At 41.1% G+C, this 27,774-nt stretch overlaps 1 protein-coding gene across 1 annotated transcript; it reads right to left on the bottom strand.

Annotated features, from left to right (window-relative positions):
- Positions 1 to 1,851: 1,851 nt before the first annotated feature.
- On the bottom strand, positions 1,852 to 27,438 carry chrnb1 (cholinergic receptor, nicotinic, beta 1 (muscle)). The gene is made up of 11 exons (XM_083937061.1): positions 27,231 to 27,438; positions 23,867 to 24,000; positions 20,433 to 20,477; positions 19,702 to 19,811; positions 15,625 to 15,733; positions 15,382 to 15,526; positions 14,903 to 15,088; positions 12,466 to 12,689; positions 7,475 to 7,650; positions 3,368 to 3,515; positions 1,852 to 3,108 (listed from the first exon to the last, which is right to left on the bottom strand). The coding sequence occupies exons 1-11, from the start codon at positions 27,289 to 27,291 to the stop codon at positions 2,962 to 2,964; spliced, it is 1,485 nt and encodes a 494-aa protein (XP_083793187.1). The 5' UTR covers positions 27,292 to 27,438; the 3' UTR covers positions 1,852 to 2,961.
- Between the last annotated feature and the right edge of the window lie 336 nt (positions 27,439 to 27,774).

Genomic DNA, 27,774 nt, shown 5'->3' with positions numbered 1-27,774 from the left:
AGATGGATGTTGTTGCCATAGAAATGGTGAGGGAAGTACTGAGACTTGAAGACTTCGAATGTTATGATCGATAAGGTGAAGGCCTGGGAATACATTTTGGATCTTGCTGTTTCTTGAATCCTTCATGTTCCTTTTTATAAAGGTAATGTATGTGTTTCAAGGGTCATAACAATATGTTGTCAGTTACACAAGATATGAAACACCTTCTTTCCATCACCTACTCTGTGTCTCTACTTTGTGCCCTACTTCTGTGGCATCTGAAGTCATGCTATCCTTACAACCGCATCATGTTCAGGGTTTCCAGTACAAAGACACACATATCCAACCCATTTTGCTCTTTGGGAAGCATAGGTCGTTCATGAACCTTTTTCCAGCTTGTACGAGGTTCAGCGATCGTCTGTGCTTCCTTTCAGGATGTTCTGCCTCCGCCGACCTTCTCCAGTTGTTCTTGGGTCCTCCTGGCTTGCTTTTGTCGTTGGTTTCTAGGGATTTCCTTAAAATGTGCCCAATCCAGCCCCATTTCCTGCATTCGGCTGGTGTTTCAGTTGGTTCTTGTTTTGCGATTTGTGTTTTGCCAGACCACATATCAGATCCATGTTGGGAAAATGTCTTCAAATTGCCCAGCTGAAAGCTAGAACCTTCTCATTCCCATGTCGTCAATTACCGACGCTCTGTCACAGCCCTCTGTCACAGCCCTCTGTCACAGCCCTCTGTCAGATACCAATGCACAAGTCAACCTATAGCGTCTGTATTAGAATTTCCAGGCTTCAACTGAATCCAACGTAAACCCATTCGCAGCAATATTAGACTCAGAGCAACTACCATAGCAACTGCTTGTCCATGACGCAGTGAGATGATGAAATATAAAGAGGGACAAAGTCAGCATTAGGAGATTGTGGTGTGTGATTTGGTTAAAGAGACTTTTAACCAGGTGACTGCAGTTCATGTCCCATATGGAACCAAGTCAAGATTATTAATTTTAACTTGCATACTTATATTACATAACAGACTTAAAGCTAAATAATGTAAAAAGAAAATAAAACAGAATCTGAAGCAGAGTGAGAGCTCTTCCCGCAGCTCTTCCCTCTCTGTCCTGAGCCAAGGAACATTCTCTCGCTGTGATTGGCTAAAGTCTACCGGCATAGGCTAGATTTTCCAAAGTCTGAAAACAGAGCCAAGAGGAGGTGCAGAAACATAGTTTTCTTTCAGAACACTTGAATAACAATACGAGGAAAGTTAATGTTTTCCCCAACATTGCCAAAATTAAATTGCCTACCCTACCTTTAACTGGCGTTCGTAATGTAAGTTACATGAGAGTCGTAAGTAACAAAGTTTTGTTTGAATGGGTTGCGTATGCCACCATTCTGTTAATATAAATACTTTTGTGTTTTTGTGTATCTGTTGAATAGCTCATCTTCTCAAAGCCCCAGTTTCATGCAAGGTCAAAGTGTGAGATAATAAGCTGAGGATAGAAATGAGTGCAATTCAAACGTGTGCTGATAACTCTGCCAGGTCTATAATACTGAACCTCTATCAGCACTGTCGCCACAATGGGCTGTGGAGAATGACTGCAGACGTTCACCCTTCACATGCTACGGCTCACACTGCATATATACACGAGTGCATTTACACACAGAAATATCAGGGAAGCCCATGCAGAAGTGTCCAGTAACCAGTGCCAGTGTGTGTGCGTTAGTGTAGGATTAATAACAGCAGAGCAGGCAGGTGATGAGCGAGGGTCGCAACTCTCACGACAGCATACTGACAACAGATTGAGCCTTTGAAATCTTCCCTTTAGATGTTTATTTTAAAAAAAGAAAAACAAAATGAAACACAAGATTAAAAGGGCAGGTGTGTGTTTATGTCATGTGAGAGAGAAATGACACGTGGTATGTGTGTGTCGGTGTGAAAGCGAGACATTGAGAGGCACAGGTCTCCTATATACAGTACAGTAATGAGAATTCCACAGGCTATTGGTGCAGCTGGTGATTTGAGTTGGCGTGCTGCTCCACACTTCAGCATAAGAATAGCCTCCATGCAAACGCACACATACCCTTGTGCCGAAAATACAAAGAGGATTACTATGGTTGCAAAAATATCCACAAAGCATGTGCCACACTCTGGCACATTCTGACACAGGGAAATGAAAGGCATACAGCTTGCTCATTATAGCATCTGATTTGTCTTGGTGTTTATGTGTGAACACCATATACAGTTTGAATATCCAACTCTAAATCCACACACAAACCAAAATACCTACTGTATATACACTAAAACACTCTAGAGTAGTTTAGATATGTGTATTTATGCATATGTCAGGTATGCTTACATTAACTTGGTTGGTATATTTCATGCAATTATCAATGCCCTTGCACACATAATGCAGTTTTGGCTAGATTAATAAATGAGCTATGTCAAAAGACATGTTCAACTTTTTCTTGGCAGAAAGACATTGTGACCTTGTGATTAAGGCATTGTTGCTCATTCAGCCGAGGAACCTCAAGATGTTCATTGATTTGCATTTACTTGCAAACGGAGGTTGAATGCAGACAAAAACCTTGCAGGAATTGGGATCCTCTAAGGGAAGGTAGAATAAACATACATGCCCTTCTGTTCATGTTTTATGTCAATAAATTGACCCGGTTTGTCATTCCATATGGTCGAGAATGACAATAAAAGGTATTTCAACATTTGGCACTGTCATTGACACTAAAAATGAACATCTTGTCATTTGTGGTTCCCAGTCAGAGAAAGTAAGGTAAATCAGCAGTGCTTGATAACAGTTGGAAAACAAGTAAGGCGCCTTGGACAGGTTTCTTTCCATATAAGAGTGTATAAATTGTTGGCTGATGGTGAACTACACCCAGAGGATCATTTGTCAGATGACAGTGATTGCTTCCTCCCTATTCAAAAAGTAAATCAGGTTAGGTATAACTTTGGAAAGCCAAATGTCCCGCTCCTTCAGGAGGCTTTGAAGGGGTCGGTGGGTGTGTGGTTGAAGCTGGCATCAGCGAAGATGGCTAAGGTGCCCACAGTGGTGAAGACGACGAAGATCCAGAGGAACATGCGGTCCACCACCATGGCCACATACTGCCAGTCCTCCTTCAGCTGGACAAGGATGGATGGATCGAAGGAAGGACATGTAAAACAGAAATGGAGGAGGAAGGAGGAGCAGATAAGAAGAGATATAAGAAAGGAGTAGCGTTGGGAGGATGGGACAGACAGAAGGGATAAAAAGAAAACAGGGCAGAGTTCAGAAACCAAATGATGGCTCTTATAAAATCCAAGGAACAAAAGAAAAGGAACATAGGAGTGAGTGAGAAAGAAAAAGATGGAAGAGCATTAAGGCTAACTCAGACAGACTTACAGCTTCATAGTCCTTCTCAGCCTGCAGAGCCTCAGCGATATACGTGATGGCCATTATGGCTGACTTGAGCTCGTCGGGTAGTGTCAGGTAGCTACTGGGGCCGTCAATGAACTTCCTCAGATCTGTGCACATACTCTCTGACTGAAACCTAAACGACAAGACGCACGGAAATTACTGTCACAGGAAAATATCCATAATGCACGGCATTTGATAATACATGTACAACTCAGGATTGACTGAACCGAGTGCACATCAAGTGTTGACATCCAAACCAAACAACTTTGCAGAATGTAGCATTAGATGACAATATGAGCTGTAAAATAATAAAGCCTTTATGAGGCAGGCTGCACGTCTACTTTGCACTCTTCTGTCATTCAGAGAGGAATAAAGAGAGATCAGAGGAGCTCCCTGGACTCGCTCTGCCAGTGTGGGAGTCATCACTGTGCATTTGCTGACTGGGCGGATTTGTGTGTGACTGTGTGTATGTGCATGTTTCTGTGTTTACTTGTTGCCCTAAGTTACCAACCAACCATAATAGTGTGCCATTATTGTTGGGGGAAGCTTGCAGAGGGTTGCTGTGGGTGTCTTCATAACTTTCTGGGCTCTGCTGTCATTAACAACGTTGCACATAGAGGGTCTAACGGTGAACCAAGGTTATTTTTATTCTTTATCAAATTAACAACATAAGCTACCAGATGGAGTAAGGATTGAGTGTATTGAACTGAGCAAAGGAGCATTTGATTGCTTATGAATTCAAGTTTTCCCAAAGTTTTTCTGCTCTGATCTTCCCTGCAGAATTTCTACACGTACACACAGTACAGAGTGTCCTTGAGCAATGCCACATGGATTTCCATTGGCTGCTTCCAGTAGAGCATCAGACGCAGAGCTCTAATGCTCCTTTAACTTTAAGCAGTGATACCGCAAGCCCCCACTACTGGAGGGCAGCGAAATGCTTGGCTGAGAAATGACATTGCCTCTGAATTTAATTCATTTTCTTAGCTCTCTCTATACTCATGATCAAATCTCAAACAAGAATGTACAATGGGGCATGAACTTTATGACCTGTGTGTTCTCCCAAAATTAACTTTCTTCTATTTTATTTTTCAAATGTTATTATTACACCCCTACCCCTAACCCTGGGAAATAAGAAATTAAATGAATATAATGCAGTTCCTGGGAATGTTAGATACACAGGGATGAACAGTCAGCTATGAGGCATATCTTCTGAAATGTAAACCTGTTTCTAAAAGCTGTATAGAGACATAATGTATATATATATATATATATATATATATATATATATATATATATAATATTTTTTAGCAGTATTCAGCTTTAAAAAAGTCACTAAAACTCATCTACCCTTGGTCCTCGCCATGACCTCATCCAAACACCCTCAAGTTTTCTTGCAGAACAGAACAGCTGCCTTCATCTGTTTTGTAATGAAACACCTGAAAATAAACACCTTACATTTTTTTAGATCCTGTGAAGAAAGAAAATAAATTTACTTTCAGACCAAGCAGCTGACCACCAGAGGGCAGTATGGCACTTTGTCTTTAACTGGAAAACATTAAAAAAAAGAGTGCAACCTGACAGTCAGGGCAGCATATAGAGCTGCTTGTTATTCAGTGCAGCAATTTGGGAGTTTACAATGCAGCGCTGCCAGTCCTGTGAGTGTGGCAGGTGAAGCGGCTGTGACCTAAGAGAGGTGGAGCCTCATATAGCCTCTCTCATATAGAGAGAGAGATAAGAGAGGGAGTGAGAGAGGCACAGCTTTGGCCTCTTAACCCCTCCTCCTGTTTTCTTCCTGCGTGGCTCAAGGTAGCACTTCATCAGCGAGAAGTAAATGACTGTTCAGGAGACTAATTCAACTAAAACTGGTGCCAAGACATGCACTAAACCCAATTAAGAAAGTGTGTGTGAATGTGTGCGTATGGGCCCAAGAGAGATACTGCTGTCTCATCAAATTGCTCTAATAGAGCCCCCCAACCCCCCACCCCTCTTTTTCTTCCATCACCTACCATTCCACCTAGACACACAGCGTCCCGTTCTAATATGTCAGAGTCGATTCATGCAGGTCATTATTATTTTAGCAACGACTCTCTGCCGCCTCCAGTCTTTCCCTCTAGACATATTTCAGTTCTCACAGGAGGTGAAGGATAGAGAGGCAGCGACAGCTAAAGACTTTGAGGAACATTTCTGGTATTAATAGAGCAGCAGGGAGGCTGAATATTTAAGGATTTGTCACTTTTGCCAAGTTCCCAATACAAGACTTTCAAAGTTATAAGTTTGCTGGACTTTTTAAACCACACAACTTGTTGTCTTGTGTCGGGAGTCTTGAAGTTGTTGTTTTCACACAACTCGCCAAACCCGTCGACAAGGAGTCCCCAACTACAAGATCTTTAACCAGGAGGAGTCTGAACCTGATGTGTGTGTCTGGTCTCCAAACTGGAGCACTGGTTCTAATATGTAATACTACTGTGGATGGGTTTACAGTTGAAACCCTGGTGTGTTTGAAACCAACGCTCAAAGGTGCTTTTTTGCATCAATATTAAACACCAAGGGCCTTGACAAGAGTCGGCAGCTACCTTACTGTTTCGCTGTCTTTAGGGCTAAAATCACGCAGTGGGAACTTGGCATTAGTGCTGTAGCTGATTCCCAGGACATACAGTTCCCCATTTTGCCAAATTCAACTAAGCAAGGTCACTTATTACCTGTGTACAAAGTATAAGACTAGGGTTTGACTGTCATTTGATTTTGTGCCAACATTGGCCCAAATCCAGCTCCTCACTCAACAGCTTTAGGGGAAGCAATCATTAGTCTGGGTTTCACTGGAGGTGTTTGGCTCCTAACTGCTACATGACTTTGGAAAGGCTTTGTTTTGTACTTCTTTTTTCTAACAAGGTACAGCCAATATTTCAATCCAACCACTGGTGCAAAAAAACAGGTCACAGTTTAAATCAAAGGTCAGAAAGTGAAGAATTTACTTTAAAATGGCTCCAAAAATTGTTTTGTTTGGCAGCCTCAAATTTGGCAGTAAGTGCAGCTTTTACTGCAAGCATATAAAAAAATGACACTGTGATATTTGCTCGCAGGACATGTGATATTTGACTTTTAAGAAGTCAGATTGCCTTGCCAAGAACCACTCCTCCAAACAGCTTCACACAATACACCTGCCATGACATAGTATATGTATTTTCTAAAGGCTAGTTATTTGGGTCCAGGCTATTTCCAGGAACAAAAGCTTTTATTCCTAAATTTACATTTGCTTGAAATATTTGAGTTTGCTACTGTAATCTTCATCTCCTGTCTCTCTTTCTTTATCTGTTCTTGAATGTACTGTAGAAAGAGACAGACAGTGAGCTGTACTCAGCATGCCATTCAGCATTGTAATAGTTATTAGGGATCCGATCTCAGTACACTACACAATAGCTGTTTCTCAGTACCAAGTACGCCAAGTTTGGACTTGGCAAGTTTGACTAGGGAGTCCAGACTCGGGAGGACAGGAGGACGCAGTTCGGGCGTTCTATAATTACAACAGCAGCATACATGATGACGTCACCATCTCAGCTTCTTGGTTGTCAGGGTTACCCCAGGACCTCACACAAGTTTTATCAACTTTATTCTCTTAAATCAGCTTTTCCTGAGTAGTATTTCAAAAATGATAACTCAGTTGTGTGTTGTCTCGGCGGCATCTCGCTGATGTCAGGGTGAAATGCATTCTGGGATACTGGGCGGGGCTAGTCACATCTGGGCATTTGGACCGTACTCGCCGAGATGCGGACTATTGAATTGGAACAGTACTTGGGCTGCGACTGATGACGCTTCACAAGTCCATGAGAATACAAGTACAGAGAAGAACGCAGATTGAGAAATGGCTAAAGTGTACATAATGCACTACTAACAAGTATGTCCCGTAGATGTTGAGCTCAACACTGCACTTCCTTGGGTCCTGAGCAATATACCTGCTAAGTGTGAGGTCGATCCGATGGATTGTTGTCACGATAATTGAAAGACAGAAAAAATATATCCCCATAAGCACAATAACACACAACCAGTAATATATACACTTATACGTCCCCGGACCCCAGAGCAGGTTTGTCTCACCTGTTGGGCTTGGGGAAGAAGATGGAGGAGTCAGGTTTGCGGATGAAGTATTCATCAGCCACCTTGTTGATGTTGACCATCTTTTTCTCTCGGCGGGGCATGGTCTCCAGGGACAAGGGGGTCTCTACCTTTGGCCGCAGCATGCCCAGGTAAGGAGGCAGCATGTGGATGAAGATCTTGGGGGGAAAGGGAAGATTAGTAGAGTTACCTCAACAACTTACAGTAAAATCAGCTTCTGATTTGATATGAATACAGTATTGAGCTGTTATGAGTTAAAAAATACCCATCAATCTCTGACTCAAAACAACATTGGGAAGCAGAAAGTGATTTAATTGTACATCCCGCTTTTAGTCAATAGCTTGTTGGCTCTCCCAGACCACCAAAATCCATCGTCTTCCCTCGTAATAAAAATCCATTTGTGTGGATTCCTGTTTTGTGATTTATGGGACGGCTGAAATGTACTTGCCCTGTTTTTGCCTATTAGGTCTGAGAAATGAGTCAAAATGTTGAATTTAGCAGTGAGATAACCTTTGAGAACAGTTGCTGCTGAATGATGTGGGTGTGGAAATCAAATGGGTAACACTTTCCAATTCCTCAACGTCTACGCTCAAGGTGTCCTTGGGCAAAGAACATACACTCTGGATACTCCAGTGGAGCTTTTACAAGTAAAGACCAGTAGTACAGTAGTTATACTGGGCACGTCCTACATGTATGATATAAAAATGAGATAAAGTACTTCTGGGCTGTCAGATTTGGAGCTGATTTTCAATGGAATACCAGAGGAATTTGACTTGATATCAGAGCAAACCATTGAGTCAAACATTAGTCTTGACCAATAACATTAATACTGTATATCTCTGTTGATGTCTGTTTTACCTGCACTTTGAAGTGATTTAATATCTTCTTTTGAAATAACTCTGGGCTATATTGACAGATGGATGTCAATAACTGCCCACTGGAATTAAACATACTGTACTGTAGCTACAATGGAGAATGTACTGTGAGGTGAAGCACATGGACTTATATTGTTGTTTCAAATAAAAAAGGCTTATTATTCAGAATCAGATATGCCCGTGTTCTCATGTGACATATCTTTCCATCCTCCCATTTCCCAGTAAACGCTGTGTGGTACAGCAGAGCAGTGAGTCACACATAGTGACAACACAGAGCAGCCAAACAGAGGGAGCTCAAAGATATGGTGTTAAAGTAGTGTGTGGAGTAGTTGTTCCAAAACCAGGAGCGTTTCCCCCCAAAGATCAGTTTGCTCGGGCATATATGAAAACAGCGATCCCACACGGATAGGGAGAGATCGCCAAGAAAGCTTTTCTCACTTCGATTCCTGGAGCGGTTTGTTTGCAGTGCGAAGGCAATCAAGCCAGCATCTATAATAACTGACTCACAACGTTGGTTCACACTCCAAACATGGTAGCTAACTAATGATCAAGTCACTATGACTCTATATTATTAGTTCACACTTAACAGATCATCAGTTGTTTTTTTTATTGTTGTTGAAAGCAGTGGAGCTTAACATGTCTGATCATTTTCATCTAATTTGATTAGATATGAGTATATGTATCATATATGAATAATATGAGTTGGCTACACTCCGCTGGTCCTGAAACAAACTTTAATGTAAGAGGGATCCAGCTAATTTGGTTGCATATCAATTTATGTATGAAGTAACCGTCCCTTAACTGATGATCTATTACATGTGAACCAATCACATAAAGTCACAGTGAGCATTCATTAACTCATGTATTAAATCATCATGAGTCACAAATTTGTTAAACGTTACTCAAGTATATGATCCGTAGCTTATTGTAAAGTGTTAACAGTTTGTTCATTACAGTGATTCTACAGCTGGAGAGGAGAGATGTTTTTTCCTAGGCACTAGATTTGCTCCATCAGCAAAGTGGGATATGAACCTCTGTGGTTTCCTGCTTCTCACTCTATGAGGGCTGTGACATGAAGAATGTTGCATGGAAAATATCAAAGCACGTATACCAGATTTTAGTCAAATATTGAGACTTCAAAGTATTTTTTAAAATGTCTGACTTTCTCCCTTCTTTTAGAACATTTCCGCTGACTTCTGCTGATTCTGCAGATTCTGCATTAAAAATTTGTTTGAAATATGGCAGGGCTACATGCCCAGAATGGAAGTGGTGCCAATGAAGGATAATATCTGTAATAAAAAAAGATGCTACTCGATGAAAAGTCAAAGTTTCCTTCTTTTTTCAAATTATAATTATTGAATTAGTTGTATGGATAGATGCCATTTTTTAAGTGATGATATATATTTACTTGAAATTAGATAATTTGGATTTTGTAATTTATCAAAGACATACCATAAACTGCTTTGCCGCAAACGGTATAACTTAATATGCCCATGTACTTGTTGGCTGTTCATACTCTTTGCATTTTGCACTGCCTTACAAGCAGTTCTGGAGTTAAGAGCAAGATAAATACATGTCTCATCACATTTACATATCCAACTACTGACGACCTGTGCAAAAATCTTTCCTTTCCACATTTCATAACTGATCGTCAGAAGAGGAGGATTGAAGAGAAGCAGAACCTAAAATGTTCTTTTCTCCCATCAATCCAGTACAAAGCAGTTTAGTTCCATTAAACTGTACAAATCCCCTGTGTTCAAGCCTTTCCGACGTGAGTGTTCTCTTAAAGCATGACAGAACTTGAAGCAAAGTATAGAAGTGCTGCTCAGGTCTGTAATGTAATTAGCTTCACATAATGTACAGTGAGGGCAACAGCCACTGATGGAGGTTAATGGTTTAACATGACACTCGGTTGTTGAGGACTGTGTCGACCTAATACAATGGTCTGCCTGAACCAAAACTGTTATGGCCTACATGCACAGAAATTTAATATGTATACGGTAATACAGTTTTTTTAAGGATCTAATTACACTCATTTTGGGCCTGTGAATATTTTTATTTTTCCAAGTCGTTGTTATCCCCAAAGAAATTTCAGTCAAAGGCAACTGGACCTGGTTATTTGTCTAGGAAGACGTTTCACCTCTCATCCAAGAGGCTTCATCAGTTCATGTACACATCTGACCAGGCTGGGACTGGTCCAACTAACTGATGTGGAGATCCAGGTATTTAACCTCTAGTTAGGGCTTACACACGGCCGATGATGTCACTGGAACCCTTTGTGCTCCAAGTGCCAACAACCGTCGTTAGAGTGGCAGCCGTTGATGAGAAGTTGGTTTGGACTTTGTTAGTGCTCTATTAAGTCTTAACGACAGTCGTTGATGGGAAGTTGGTTTGGACTTCGTTAGTGCTCTATTGAGTCACAGGAGACCCTTGGTGAACAGTTGTTCTCTGAGGTTAGATTGTTGAATCTCCTGGGAAGGGATGAAAGGGCAGCATTGTAAATTGGAGGTAAGTGGTGGGTCTCAGACCTCCTCCTCTGTTTAGCGATTGTTTTCTCTACTTTTACATAGATGGCTTCTTTTACTCCTCTTTCAAACCATCTGTTCTCTCTGTCCAGGTTGTGGACATAATTGTCATCAAAGGAGTGGGCTTTCTCCTTGAGATGTAAGTGGACAGCGGAGTCCAGGCCTGAGGAGTTCTCCTGTGTTGGGCCATGCGTTTATGCAGTGGTTGTTTTGTTTCTCCAATGTGGAGATCTTTGCGTTCCTTTTTGCATTGGACAGCATAAACCAGATTGCTTTTGTGGGTGTGTGGTGTTCTGTCCTTGGGATGTACTAGTCTCTGTCTGAGTGTGTTACTGGGTTTGAAATACACAGGGATGCAGTGTTTGTTGAAGATCCTCCTGAGTTTCTCTGATACCCCAGCCACATACGGAATGACTATGTTGTTTTGCTTTCTCTACCACTTTGGTTTTCTTTCTGGAAGCAGCTGCCATTTTCACAAAAGTCCAGCTGGGGTAACCACAAGATGTGGCTCAGTATTCCTTTGAAGGAGTTCAATCCCTGTCCTATACCTCCTCCATGTATAGTTTTGCCACATTAGGGGATACTGGTAAACCCATGGCACAGCTGTGTTTTTGTCTGTAAAAAGTGCCATTAAACTGGAAATATGTAGTGTTCAGGCACAAATACAGACGTTGGCAAATGTAATCTGGTGTGAGATTTGTTCAGTTGTGTAAAGAGTTGTCCTGTGTGAGCCGCTCTCCAACTGTGTTGGAATACAGGTGAGTAGTTGGATTACCCCGATTGTATTCATGTATTCAAGTCTTATTACCTCCACCACGATTATGTTTTTGTTTTGGTTTGGCTCGTTTGTTTTTCTGTCAACAGGATAATGGAAAAACTACTGGCAAGTAGTACAAGGAATCTCTGTTCATCCATCCGTCTGTGCGTGTGTAATTCACATATCTTGAGAAACACTAATCCAATCTACTTCACAATTGGTGGATGTATAACTGGAGACCCAATGAAATGCTTTGTGTTGATAGTAGTGCAATTTGTCCAGATGGTGGCTCTATAACAATGAACTTTACATCTTGGCTTGTAACCTTTGAGCCATAAGTCTGAGATGTTCTGGATTCTGTAGATCCAGACAAATCTATCCATTAAAGCCACAATCATTTGCATCTAGATTGATTTTTGCTACTCCAACTACAAATTTTGAGCAACCATATCCATTTTGTACAGAAAAGCTCTGAGCCAAGCTGGAAAAAGTGACTTTTGTTGTGTCATAGCTGCCCTATAAGTTAGCCCAAATGTTGTGGGCGGAGCTTATTTTACAAGACATGTCATATCTCCTGAAACTTTGTGCTGTGCATCTACATTTGGTACATGTGTAGATATGATGTCTGATTGGCCATGACAAATGACTAGCAATTTGACCAACAGGTGGCGTCGTAGCAGCATTATTGATCTATAAAGGATTCGGTCTGTGTACAGTATGCATTCACATATCTCAAAAAATGCACTCTGAACACCCACATGCTCTGAACTGGCACAACCTGCCCAAGAAGGGGTGAACCCATATCTGGGATCTTACCTTTCGGACCCACATGGGCATCAGGTGGGTGTTGGCTGAGCGGTGGTGCAGGTTTAGGACAACCACACTGAGGATGACAGAAAATGTGACCAGGATCATGGTGAACATGATGTAGTTGACAATGAGGGGGACACCCAATGAAGTCTCTGGGATCTTATCAGCCAGCAGCAGCAGGAACACAGTGAGGGTGAGCAATACGTTGATCGACAGACCCATCTTCTCTCCTGGTAGGAAAAAAAATTGAATACAAGTACTTAACGAGGTGGGGAAGCTCTTACATAGCATTCCCAGTTTACCATCAGTGGCTCTAATTTATTTCACTCAGATTTTACAATCACATTGTGTTCCCTTATGTCTGTGCTACATCTAATCTAGTTTTAGCAGGGCAACGTGTGTTCCTCCTTCAGCTGGTCTACTATTTTAACATGAGCTCGTCCATGTAATTCAACAGTAATGACTCTAATGGAAAATTCATCTCCCATTCTAAGTGAAGCTGATTGACCAGTAGACAAGCCATCCCAGGTGTATTCAGTGGTCACTTACAGATTGTGTTTACCACAGATTGGTTAGAGTTGGAAGGCAATTGGAAATTGATGTGCATTAGTGCAGTGCATGCCCCCAGAGTGAGTAACTGTTAAATCAGAGGCAATTCCCTCACTCACTTCATTGCAATGCATCAGCACAAAGTTCAACATGTCAGAGTTTGGTTGAAAGGTGTTCTCTGGGAATTACAGTGCAAAATAAGTTATGTTTTAAAGAAAAAAACTGTCACGGATTACAACTTTTATATCCTTGACTTGCAGAAGCAGGAGCACAGGCCAGAAAAAAGTGTAATTTATGTGAAATTGTATGATGTGAACTCCTCCTTGGATTCACACTGCAGGATGAAATGGCTCAACTTTTTGGACGGTCTCATGTGTTATGTTCATATGTTGCAACAGTAGAATATACCGTATTATGTAATGGCCAGTGTTATATCTCCCATAGGCGAGTGTGGAAATGTTCAAATGTACTAAATTTGACCTGCGTTGCTCCTCCAGCTCTGTAGGCCTCTTCTAGTGCAACTGGCTGGAGGATTGGGGATTTCAGACCTCTGGGCATCTTCTGGGCATTTTGTTTTACACTTTTACAGCCTGTTCCTGTATTGTGAGTTATTTGGTCAAGGCTCAGTCCATAGCTCAAGTGTATGATGTTATCATAGACTGCAAAATAAGTGGATGTGCCACCGTGAGGTCATTAATTGGTTTGTGGAATACCATTTTGAAGCCTCAAGTTTAGCATCTTTGGTCATCGCATTTTTAACAAGCTTTCAATCACAAGGTAGCCCTGTCTTTAAGCATCTGCTTTATTGTCTATTTTTCTCTAAATCGGACCATAATTAACAAAATGAACATCATGCTGTATTGAAGAAGACTTGAAACTAGCGATTGAGGCTTTGAACACATTAGGAAAATGTTTACTGAGGTAATGACTCAAGTAAGAAGTAGGGTAACTTTCTCATTGACTTCTGTACAATCTGACTTATTTTTAGAGCAGGTGGAGTCTCCCCCATGCTGGACCTTAGAAAGAATGCCAGTTTAAGATACTTCACCATTGGCTTCACTTTTAAGACCTGGAGGTTGCCGCTTGGTTGTTGCCAGCTGAATATTAGTCCATTAAACACTGGGTTTTTTTTCTAGGGATTTTAAAATTCTCAGTCATTACAGGATGTAAAAGGAAATTGACAAAGCAACTATCATTTTGTCTTCCCTTGTTTTTAAGAAGTGTTGCATGTTCTCTTCGGCTTTTTTCTTTAAAGGGCCAGTACAGCATTTGCTACAGCACTGTGAGATGTTGGATGCTGCTGTTTAATACTGGAAAAACATGAATGGACTAACATTACTACAGCCATTAAAACATTCTGTGTGAAAAGATAAATTAAAATGAGGTGCAGTGCTGCTGTACTGTAACCATGTGTTTTTTGTGTTGAAGCTTGAATCTGTCATTTTAGCAAGTCGGAGTGAAAGGAGGCTGAGAGTCCCATCTTAGTCTTTGTCATGGAGCATTTTTTCTTCAATGCCCATCCCTATTATACATCTACAGACTGATTACCCGAGGAATCCATGTACAAGTTCCACTTACAGTTGAAAGTTAAGTTACTCTGAGTAGATGTGAGGCTGATTTCTACTATTTCATTTTTGAGGTTATTTATTCAGAAGTGCGGGACACAGCTATCTAATCTGTATCTCCTTGTGACAGTAATTGGGCAAACGTGTGATTGCCAAATTCAACCAGACCACACAAACCCAATTAGCATATGGCATTAGTTTTTGAAAAGCCATGATAAGGGAGTCTAATCCTAACCAAAGCTGGATGAAAGTGGAAACTGTGTGCATTATTATCCAGTTTGTCTCATAGTAAACTGGTTTCTATGTATTATTCTATATCCTTGGTATACCTGCGTCAGGTGGCAGGTAGAAGTTAAAGATGGCGATGATGGTGATGAGGATGCAGGGGAGGATGATGTTCAAGACGTAGTACAGGGGCTTCCTCTCGATGATGAGGTAGAAGGTCATGTCCTCATATTGATCATCGTTCATGTTCTTTCTGCACGGCCTGTGTGTGATGATCCACTCGCCACCCTCTGGGGAAACATTTTAAGACTTTAGAAATAAATCTGCATACCACAAGAGGGTCCATACAAAAGTGCAAACAGTTGAACAAGTAAAAATCCTGTGACTACGGTTCAGATATTAAGCAAAAGCAGTAATGAGATCATATAAAAAAGAGCATAGAAATAACTCACTGTACCACGCAAATGAGTATATCCTTGTATTTGTATTATTTTGTATTTCATCCGTAAAGCCTCCAATTCCATTCACTGCTTACTCCCTCCCTCCCTCCATCCTCTCATGTGTTCCCCCTACTAATACTCACCAGTGTAAGCTTCGTCCAGTTGTATCTCTTTGATCTCTCTGCCTTTTGAGTCTAGTGCATACTGTATGTCAATCTCTGACGTGTCGTACGTGTAGGAGCGGAACTGCATGGTGCAGTTCTGCCAGTCGAAGGGGAAATAAGTTACCTAGACACCGAAACAGACAGGGTAATAAATGGAAAACATGAAAACTGAAGGAGAACCAATGCCTTCGAGTTGAAGTTGGTGTTTGTGTTGCTGTTCACCTTAACTCCACAAGAGCTGCAGTAGAGAGCAGGAGGAGTCCAGGTTATTCTGCCATTACTATACGCCTGGACGTGGACATGCAGAGCCACATCAAACACACCGTCATTACTGCAAACAGTTCAAATACAAATTAAAAACAAATCTTTTCTTCCTGAAAAACCTTTAAAACATCTGTTATGGATTTTTTATAGTCTACAACCTTTTTGCTTCTTTTAGTTTTGTCAGTCTTTGGATAGTTATACTGCATGCTGCCTTATTGTTTGAATGTGACAACGTATACTGGGGCAAAGCATCGACTAAAAGACATATTAATGAGAGGTTATATTATATTGCCCCATCAAGTGCTTACTGGCAGAACCACATGCCAACTTGAGGCCACACAACCAGACTTATGACAGCATGCTGGAGCTGTCCTGTCTGAGTTTGTGGTTCTGTTTGGTTTGCATGTTATCCCTTGTGTTGACCAACAGGTAATTCCCATATTACAAATGCATGCAACAGATTGCCTCTATAAAATCATTTTGTATACAATATTTGACCTGCTAAGGTTATATTGATACCTTCCACCAAGTGCATACAGGTTTGCATCCTGTTCAATACAATAATCAATGTTGGTTTATATCAACCATGACCACAGTCTCTTCATGCACTTAACCAGGTAACTATCTTTGCATTAAATGTTCATATCAATAGTTTTTTTCTTGTTTTGGAAGGCACAGACATGTCCATAACTATTTTGTTATTTGGAGGATTTGTTTGGTTACACAGCTAAAGGCTGATAGTGTACCCTGTCCTTGAAAAATATTCAGGTTCAGTCAGTCCGTCTTGGTCCCATTAGGCCCCTGGGTTGTACAGCTATGTACTCTACCTGAGGCTCTTGTTTTAACCATGCACTGTATGTACCAAGGGGCCCATGCGTTGCACTTTGCTTTTTAGGGAAACACTCATGCAGGTAGGCAGCTGTAAGGGAGGTTTACTAGACGCTATTTGGGACGTAACAAATACTGTTACTTTTGAAAAGAGTAGTGAGTAATATATTACAATTTTTGATTAACAAACCCAACACTTGCCAGGGGCCCCTAGTGGTTATGCTTGGAGCTGATGGCTCCCATCTTAAGATGCTCCCTGAAATGGTCAAGCTGCATGCTAAACCAAAGTGGGGAGGGCATTGCAGAAAACCCCCAATGGGTAAACAAGAGTGTGACTGCCAGTGAAACGTCTCCATTTTTCAGTGCAACAAATATTAACAGCTTATGCTGCTGACTCAGCAGCACATATCATGTAATAGCAGCATCCCAGGTTTCAATTTGGCCTGGGGCCTTTGTTTCACGTCATCCCACTTCCTCTCACTCAACCTATCGTTCTCTTTACTCTTTTGAAATAAAGCAGAGTTTACATAACTTCTATACAGAGAAAGATAGGGTGAAGCTATGGTCAGAATGAGTAATTATGTATATATAATAACTATATCTCATGTGTCTGATTATTGCAGTCACATCGCTCCGTTCATTCTCTCACCGCAGCTCTGGAGTACATCAACATTTGGCTGCTGTCCCGTACTGCAAGACCCGTCTAAAACATTTTAATTGGCACGGCTGAAAGGCAGGAACTCAACACTTTTCACAGGACACCTCTAAGTGCAGCACTAATGTCGGATGTATACAGAGCTGTTTTGGCCGTTAAGCTCATAACACTATACACAACAAAGACATCAAGTCAATTAGACACAGATTTAGCCGTCTGTCAGGCTGCAGTATTTAGCTTTAATGGCTCTGGTAATTTAACACAGAGAAGCTTGTGTCCTCAAAGCGGGCCCTCCTAAAAACCCTGTCCCTGTGAAGGTTCTACTGCTACTTAAATGCGCAGTATTGATCAAACACACACGGAGAAGGGTATATAGGTTTTTGCATTTGTGTGTATGTACATATTTGTGTGTATGTGTGTGGTTCCAAGTGAGCGCCTCCAAGGCTGAAGTAGCTGAGCGGAGCCATCAGCTCAGATTTTAGGGAGCCATGCTGCTTAATTGCCTATAAAATGTTGATGAATGGAGCAGTGGGGATATTTACAGCGGTGTTAATGGGAGTGTGTACTGTATGTGTGCGGGAGTGGAAGAAAAAGAGAGTACGCACACTGTTCTAAGTATCTAAATCTTCTTATTTAATGCTGTGACAGAGTTTTTCAATTATATAGGTAGTGTAGTGTACTATACTGTACGTGGACTAAGTTCTTTACCCTAATGTCCACTTGTGAACAGCTGTGTGGTGTCCAGGCTCATCCCTCAGCCCTTCCTCCAGAAAATGACTTTCCAATACAGTTAAACTGCATTATCAATTACATTTGCATCAATGAAAACTTACAGACAACAATTTGTATGATATCTACTGAAATATGATGCATTATGTAACCCTGTGATATATGTTTTCATGATGTCTTACGGAATGTGTGAAATGGCGAATTTCTACATAAGTTAAAGTTTCAGTCTGCATCATTTGTTTAATCATATTCACTGAAGCTGACACTATGCTCCGGTAGAACAACATAAATCATCCGGTTTTAGGAAAAAAAACACGGCTCTCCGTGCGCCTGGAGCTTGTTGTTCGTTTTGCAAATATCCCCCGCGCCCGTACCCTCCTGTCCACTCAGCGCAGTTCACAGTTTGTGCACACGCCACAGATCCTACATCCCCCTCCGCTCATGTTACAATATCAAATGCACGTGCCTCAAGCTAGACAGTTGCTATCTATGAGTAAGTTAGCCAGCCTACCTCAGTAGTGTGTACCCCATGCAGTTTATCGATGAGAGAAGACACAGGCACGTTCACAGGAATCTGGTGCACCGACGAGCCCTTGATGGGAGGGAGCGGAGGAGCTCAGTGGTAGTGTGGGGGAGGGCCGTGAGAGTTGTAAACATTCGAAACTTGACTGAGTCAACTCGATCTGCCAGACTTGCCGACTGCAGCTATAAAGCATCATCGACTGAAGATTATAAAACGTTTGTGGTGTGCTCGGTACATCAGGGACAAGAACATCGGACCCCCGGGTGAAAGTTCTGTGTTTCCTGTGTCCTCTCTGCACTGGTTTTGTTGCAATCGATTCAATAGTGTGTGTATATAGAGCAACTATTGTAGCATTGAGGAGAAATGGATTGTCTGCAGCAGACATCGCTGAGACAAGTCGTGGAGGTCATGGGGAGGTTTTATACAGATTTACAATGCTAACTTGTCTTCAACGTGACCTTTTCTCACAACCAAAAGATTAACTACTTAAAATATATATTTTGTATGGCCGTGAGTGGGGGTGTTAGAGCAGGCTTAGTCAGAGGCACACCAAGTCAGCCTATTTTTTTGTGGTGTGGCTCACTACGTTGGTACTACACGGCCCTCATCTGCTGAACCTGTTGTGCGAACTCACTCTAATTGGCCGCTCAGCTCAGATAATACTAAACGTTTTATACAAGGTAAGATTCATTTTTTTGTGCCACTGAACTTTTTATCAGACACAGTTCCCAATTGTTTTTGTCATTGTTTGGATGTGCACGGTAAACATAATTTGTTCTTTCAACATCAGGTTTTCTTTGTATGTGCTAGTTGGCCGTTGGCTTTAGTCTTTGCGGTTTGTTCAAGTGCCTCGTTTGGGGCGAGACACAGGCGACGTGAAGATACGCAATAGTCGAACTTGGGGTGTCCCTGCCTTAAGGCAAGAATTAAAGAAGGCATGGTTAGCTAGCTGTACAACCAAGCAAGGTGGGTATATAATAACTGACTGAACACAGACAAAAATAACCTTAATTCTGTGTCAGTGGAAGAAAAAAATATATATATTTTGCCATTAACCAAGTTGTAAATTATAATGACTTTGTCTTTATGTTCAAGTTTGACTGTTGCAGGATCTTTTCCTACATGTCTTTCACAAATCACAAGCAAGTTAGGTAAGTATTAATGCCCCATAGGGCTGAGGCAGAAACCATCCTGGACAAAAAAAGGAAAGAAAGCATGGAGGAAAGTGACTAAATGATTTCTCCCCTCCTCTTTAGCGCTGATTAATTCATGCCAATGTGAGTGCTGTGCTTGTGCTTACTTATTGATGAGTACTATGTCAGGCAGCCAAACCTTCCCAGAGGGGATACGCATCACCTCAATCCCATCATGCTCCTTGGGTTTCCACGACAACCGAAAATCTGTCCATTCCTGTTCAAAGAGTTGAAAGAGTTTGTGTTTATGTGTGCACAAATGTGGGGATTACACACAAGTACATACAAAGGGGCTGGGACTTTAAGGAGAACAAAAAAGGAGAGGAGAGGGAAACGTTACACTTACATATGTAACCAATTTGTCATTTAATCAGTTTATTTTTCATTTTTCCTCTGCTGTAATTAGATTCCAAAGGGACGTTTCCCTTGGGCACTTGTCCTTGCATAACAAAACAACATTTGCATAATTTTTCATTTTGCACATACTCTTTCTTATTAGAACTACTCCTGACTTGGTTATTTGTGTATTGGCACTGAGCTGTGCACAGTCTTACATTAATAGACTTAAAAAGTCAAAGTCTTACATTAATACACTTATCTGTAGTGGAGCTGCTCACTGTTGAGTTGGTCAAAATGATTTTATCTTTCAGTACTCTTTGTTAATAAAGACTGTATATGCTGCCTCAAACAACTTGTTGGCAGATTGATTATCGTGCGCTGGAAAGGGCTTAAATGTACCAGCATAATATATTAACTAACTCCAGTTTGCAGCCTCAGTGCTACAAGTACACACATATAATGCTACAAGGTAAGTGAGCTGGCACACAAACACACTTACCAGATTCATGACGACAACTGTGCTCATTTCTTCATTCTTCATATTCTGGAACAAAATTTTTTATTTTTTTTTAAAATGGTGTTATTGGTGTTTCTTTAAACGATGATACATACACAACACTTACAACATGGCCTTTTTTCAGCAGTGTTGTATGACGCTCATACCTTTGCCCATTCTGACTATATATTATGCTCTTACCCATTCTATTTTGGATACTGGGAAACTGCAGAGAGAGCAGTGTGAGAATCCTACAGCTTTCCAAATGAACTTCCGCTTTACATTGAAACATTTCAAACACTACTGCAGAGAGATCTACTTGCAGGCTAAGCACACTAGCTGCACACCTGTTGGTTACTGTCGTTTGCGGAGACCTTTTTTTTTTCAAAGGGGGCTTCTAAATCTAGACATGTCCTCAGAGGATTATGATCTTCACTGTCTAACTTAAACAAATTAATGGATCTGGAGTAAAGAAAGGAAATCACTATACATAGTATAAGAGCACCAAAATCAAAACTGTTGGCGAGGGGGACGGGTCCCAAAACATAGGACTTTGGTGTCATGGAAATACGCCAAACCACAATCTTTTTAAAATCTTATCCAAGTTGTTTTGTTGCCTAAACGTAACTATACTATATACTATACGTAACTATACTCGACGGGCGTGGGCACTTGGAGCACAAAGGGTGTCAGTGACATCATCGGCCTTGTGAGAGGTTAAATACCTGGATCTCCACACCAGTTAGTTGGACCAGTCCCAGCCTGGTCAGATGCGTACATGAACTGATGAAGCCTCTTGGATGAGAGGTGAAACGTCTTCCTAGACAAACAACCAGTCCAGTTGTTTTTGACTGAAATTGCTTTGAGGGTAACTATACTGGTTACTCACAGTTTGCAGTTTTACAGCCCTCAAAAGAATGTTACACTTTGTAAGATATCATATGAACCCGCTGATGTGAATAGGTTGCTTTAATTAAGGTTACAATGGCCCTAATTAATGAGCACACAGTGGTGTCTTCTCACATTAATCCAATTAAACCTTTTCACATACATTTTATTGTTTAAAGTTATGAGAGGGCACATTCTGCTTCCTGTCTGATATGCACAGGCACTGACATAAAAGTGGCCAGCTCAACATTCTGGGATAGGGGGAAAAAATGCTCTGGCTTGGTGTATTTCTTTAAATCTATCACAACTGTTGTGGGCAGAGCTAAGCAGATGGTGCTTTTGCAAAATAAATAGTGGATCCCCACCAATATGCTATACTGACTTCAGATTCATGTAAAGTGCAAGTCTATGTAAAAGAGGATTAAGATCCAGGATTAAAAATAATATAATGTGTCTTTAAATAGTCATCCAACAAAAATATGCAGCATGGCTCATATTTAAGCTTTTGACTGAGTTGATTTTTTCCCTTATAAATACCAAATGGTAAAGTCTTGCTTACATAATAATTCCTTCTTCATGCTCAGTTGCAGTACATATTTAAACATGGACGTTGGACTTCTTTGATCATACTGTGCATGGTTGCTAGGAGAATTATGTCACAAGTTACAGCAAGAGTTGTGCCTAAATAACATATACACATTCAGCCTCTACTTGTTGCTAGTAGCTCCAAACCAGCAGAAAAAACAGCTGATATTCATTTGAGACATTGGTGTGTTGGACACACACCAGCTACTTCCAGGACAAGGCTCAAAATGTGGGCTTTGACAAAGATGAGTCCACTACAGGCAATGAATGAATTTGTATCCAACAGGAAGGTGGAGCTTCCGTGAGCCAGGCCTGCTATTTAAAACGCTGGGAGGAATGTCAGGGAGACAGCTGGGACAAAAACAGGAGGGGTGGAGTGGGGGGAGAGGGAGGTTGACTTGAACAGTCTCTCGCTCTCACCCTCACACTAACACACAAACTATTTCATCACTGACCTATCACTAACTACTTCTTCCTGTAAGAGTTTGAATTCACCTCAGGCGGTCCCTGTGGGGGGAATGTTAATAATAACACGGCTGTTATCCAGCTCGCTAGTTCTGGGCAGACAAGGACGGAGCATCCAAGTGGGTCAGTTTCCAAGATCGTTCCACTCCAGAACTTAAGGGTCCCATGTGACTTCCTCTTTAGAGTGAGACTGACCTTGAGCGGAGGTGTGAGGTGCATGCTCTCTGTAGGTGTGTATGTAGATGGTATACTGTGGACATGTGTTGTGCTACAGAGAAGAGAGCCAAGGGGAAATTAAGGAAAACATAAAGTGAACTGTGTGTGTGTGTGTGTGTGTGTGTGTGTGTGTGTGTGTGTGTTTGTGTGTTTGTGTGTGTGTGTGTGTGTGTGTGTGTGTCTGTGTCTGTGTGTGTGTGTGTGTGTGTGTGTGTCTGTGTCTGTGTCTGTGTGTGTGTTACATACACTGGAGACCACAATTAGAGAATTAATTCTTGTTTTATTCTGAAATATTGTTCTTTGTTATTGTTCATAAATTATTAGAATATCCACTGTGGCTACACCACTGCTGTACTAGCATGTGTTCAAGGCACTTCAAGAAAACCTTTTATTTTGTGAAAAAAGTGAGCCAAATTAGAGAACAGTAACCAGAAGATTTAAACAATGTTTTCTTCGGGCTATTTAATTAAAAAATGAATAGGAAGTGTAGAGGCCACAGCTTTGAATGACTTCAGTACTAAACCCCATAGAGAATCTCTGGAAAACAACAAAGTTATGGCTTAGAAACCCACTCCAGTTACCAAACTGTGAAAGAGTCAGAATGGACGCAGATCAAAGCAGAGCAGTGTGAGAAACTAGTGATGTCCTGTGGGCGCAGATGTGCTGAAGTCATGCAAAGCTGTGGCCTCTACTCTTCCTGTTCATTTTTGAATCCTAGAGAAGAAAACATTGTTGAATTCTTCTCTTCTGACACAATGGTTACTGTTCTCTGATTTTGCTCACTGTTTTTTTCATAAAATACAGGCATAGTCACAGCGGATATTCTACTGAAGCCCAGTAAAAAGTCAAGTAATAAGGAAGGAGACACGTGGGAGATTAGTCTTTACTGTCACATGAGGCTTCTCAAAAATCACATTTTTGATGGGTCCCATACACCAACCCGCTTATTGAAGAATCTTCTGTTCTGAATTACAGTTTAACATTTACACTATAAAGGAGCTTCCATCACAGTAGTTTCTGTATTAGTAGTTATGATGTAGGCCCACTGAGGTAGTGAAAGTAGATCATAAAGGAAATTATCCTATTTCAGCCTAATCTGCAATGTGAGAGTCCCCTGTTATCCAAAGCTGAATAAATGTATCTATTTCCTGCACATTTGGTTTTTGAGCCGGTGGAAGTCAAGCCTCTGTTTTTTATCATACATCTGCCACTGTTTCATTACATTCTGGTTGTGCATGTACACGTGTAAATATATATGTAAGCGTAAGGGTCTCGTGCCTCACCAGTCCAACAAACGAGGAGAGGACCATACCCACACGGACCACCACCCTGTCTTCAGGGCTGGAAGCTGGCCGCACCTTCAGGTTGTAGTTGGTAAAGAGCTTCTTCACCAGAACCTTCTCCGGATCAGATGCACCTATATGACAGATACATAGAGGGCTTATATGATTTTGTTATTAATGGATTATGAGAAAGTCATTGATTATAGTCGTTCAAATGTCAGGGAAGACATCAGCCAAATGAGGCTGCCATTGCATCGCTCCTTTAGCAGCTGTTCATAACCCGTCAGCAGATGATAGTAACATAGCTATACTTATTATTATTATTTATTTAAAAATATTGCATATATTGCTCCTGTTATTCTTATTTTTAACATCCCCCTGTGTTTATATTGTTCATATACATCTACTATTTATTGTTTCTTAGTGATGCTTTTTCAATGTTTGAAATTTCCCCTTTGTGGGACTAATAAATATAATATAATATATCTTATCTTATCCATTGCCTGTCTCTCTCACAGCTTAAAAGTCATCAAATGAACCCAAACACTTTTAACTATAGTTTCTTCTAGGTGCTCCTTGCAAAACCCATCACACTAGTGACTGAAAAATAAAGGCAAAGCTAACTGATTGGCAGGCACGACTTGTTCTGCATCACCATATGAGAACCAATAAGCCCTATAGTCAAGTCAATCAAATAAATGTCCTAAATAAACAGAGTCCGAACTTCTTTCGACCTCACCACCCACTCACATTGCCTGCAAAGATAATGCAACAGGTACACAAGTCAAATGAGAGTTGGGAAGGAGAGTGCTGCACAACTCAGTATAAGTATTCCTTTTCAATCCAAAAATGAAAAAATCTTTGAAAGCCATGGACATTATCCTTGCAGAAACATCAGAAAAAAAAAATCTGGTAAATTTTACTACAACAATTGCGTCTGGATGAATATGGGTAATATCAATGAAATAAACAAAGCTGTAAAAAATGTTTCCTTTATTGCCATTAAATACTGCTGCAAAAATATAAAGCTACATATAAATGGTTAAAATCTATATCATAAATCATCCCTGTTATAGAAGTAGCAGTTATAGAAGGGTGTGACAACAGGCTTGTGAAGCTGTGAACCTACCACAACCCAAAGGCTTACAGTCCACAGCCGTTTCATACATAACTCCTCCTTTATTTCCACCCATTTCCTCCTCAGTGTTGGAAGGTTAGACACATTTATAATCAGCAGCTCTGGTGATGCAGCATTCATCACTTTTGGCATAGCTGTGGCCCCTGCAGGATCTGACCTGACAGGAATAAATGACAACGATCACCAAGCAAGGCACCCCCATTAGCTAGGCACAGGGAAGCATGGCTGCTGATGAGTGAGGCTGGGAGGTGTGTTGAAGGCTAGAATTTAGCATTTTCTCCTCTCTGCCCAATTCAGATGACTTGACAAATAAGCCAGATTAAAGCACAATGCGATCAGATGAGGTAAGGCTGAAAGCTTGTGTTGGGCATGTGAAGGATGCTCGCAATGAATATAACTGATGGCAATAAAGTACAGAGCAAATTAGAATGGTCATTTGTAAGATTTACTCTTCTGCAGTAAATCTTGTCTTTGTCTTGTCTAGTCTACGCATGGGATAGTGAGAAACGAAATTTCGATTCCTTGTATGTCTTGTTCATGTGAAGAATTGACAATAAGGCTGACTTTGACTTTGACTTTGATAAAGGACAAAAGACAAATGAGTTCTGCTACTTAAAAGGCACTTGGAATGTGCTCCCAGCTGTTTTCCTAAGCAGTAACATCACCACAAACAAGTCAGTGCACTTGCTGAGTATGATAAACATGACTCCATATGGACACGGACATCAGTCAAGTTCAGTACGAACTACATCCTTCTCTGAGTGGTTTGAGTGTACTATTCTTGTTCAGGAACCAGTGGTCAGTTATCAAATCAAGTGTCTAAAGATATTGATTTCTCAGAAGAAAGGGATATCTCACATCTGACGATAATATGCAGTCACATTTTGTTTAGTTACTTCTTTTATTGCAGGCGACATGACACAGAAGGAAACCGTGATGTTGACATTTGTAGTTTTATTCAAAGTCCCTAGAGAATCAATTCAAAGTGGTCATCCCTATGTTCCCAGAGTCATGTTCATTGGGGCCTTTCTGTAAGAGATTGGTGTGGGCTATCTTTGCAGTTTAATAGCAAAAGAATGCAGGGATGTTAATGTTGGAATGGTAAAAATCCACCCAGTCACTGTTGAGATATTAAAGCCCCTGAACACCCACACAGGTGCTTTCAGTTAACTAGTTGATAAGACCTCTTCTCAGGACTGTGGGTGTGCCTACTGTGATAGATTGTCATCTTCCTGAGTGTCCTGATAGCTTTGTTTCACATGTTAAGGCGGGACAAAGTACACCTTTATCATTCTTATTGGTAGATGGACATTTATGACCTCATAAATCCCCATCAAATTCTCCTCAAGGCCCCGCCCACCTTCAACCCAAGCAGAGGTCTAATCAGCCAGAATAACTGAAAACACCCCTGTGTGTGTGTTCAGGGGCTTTAATGTCTAAAGTCAAGAAAGCTGTCTTGTGAGGGGGCAAGTTTCAAGGAGTAAAACATCCGAACAGAGCTATGGGTAGGTGATTTCCTCTGATCCAGGGAGATATATGGACACTGGACCTTGGGAAAAAGGTCTTTGATAAGTCTCCTTAATGTGTCATATTAAAAAGATATTGAGCTGGGGAACATAGGTCCCTGAGAACATACACTCTCAATTCAAATTCAGATTCCAACAGCCTCAGCTGTTCCTTGTGTTTAGTGCTAATTAGCATGCTAACACACACAACTAAGATGATAAACCTGATAAATATTACCTGCTGTAAACATTAGCATGTTATTAATGTGTAACTGGAAGCGTGTTAGCAATGGCACGCTTAGGTTAGCATTTAGATGTATAGCCTCACAGAGCTGCTAACATGGCTGTAGACTTCTTGTTATGTGTTTAATATTTCCAGTGTGTTTGTGGTGCGTTTACTTACCAAACTTTATCTGCATTTCCAAGCTTGTGGTGTTGCTGTGACACATAACTAGCTAGCATTGCTGTAATTCAGTTATTTCAATGCACTGTAGAGAAAGTGATTCATGAGTGGACACTTGAGCAACATGAGCATAAGAGAGCAGTGAGCAGTAAGTCTAGATTATTATCCTTTTTTGAAAATTCCTTTACATATGCTTCAGTTCTAGTGAACTTTAGGTTAGTATTGTTCCATGTGATATTAGTGTAGTGTCCATGTAAGAAGTATTACATGACTACTACAGCTTTTTTCATTGTAATGTTGTGTCAGTTTGTGCCTTACCTCCTAGTGTGCTCACACTACATAAGCAACATGCCAGCAGGAACAGACCCAGGCTTTTCATGGCGACCTCCCAAACCACAAAGGACTCTCGTCCACAAAAAAGATCCTCAGTCAATTAATCCAGTAGTTATGTTGTACTTCTTTTTTCTTTTCCAGTGCAGCTTTTCACTGTAACTGTTAGTGTAAGTTTTGGCTTGTTCGGTTTGGACTGTTGTTGTCTGTCAGTCAGGCCAGCTTGGCCAACTGCTGTCTGCTCCAATTACATCCTCGGGGAGGGGAGAGTTTGTGTCAGTTTGCCCCCTCAGTGTGGAGGCCAATGAGAGCTTACTGTGCTTGCAAATGGTTCTTCACATTAGTTCTTGTAGGGCCTAGAGGCAGGACGGGTCATCCAGAAAAAGAGTGAAGGTTCAATTATTATTTCATTGAAGGATGGTTTCTCATCCTATTTCCTGTTTTAAGTGGATGTGTCCCTTTGCCCCCAAATCCCATTTCCTGCTTCCACATCTTCCGTGAAGCTACAATACCTCTGAACACCACATCAAAC

The sequence above is a fragment of the Echiichthys vipera genome (assembly GCF_963691815.1).
Source record: "Echiichthys vipera genome assembly, chromosome: 22".
NCBI lineage: Eukaryota > Metazoa > Chordata > Actinopteri > Perciformes > Trachinidae > Echiichthys > Echiichthys vipera.
This window is presented reverse-complemented; position numbering and strand designations above follow the sequence as displayed.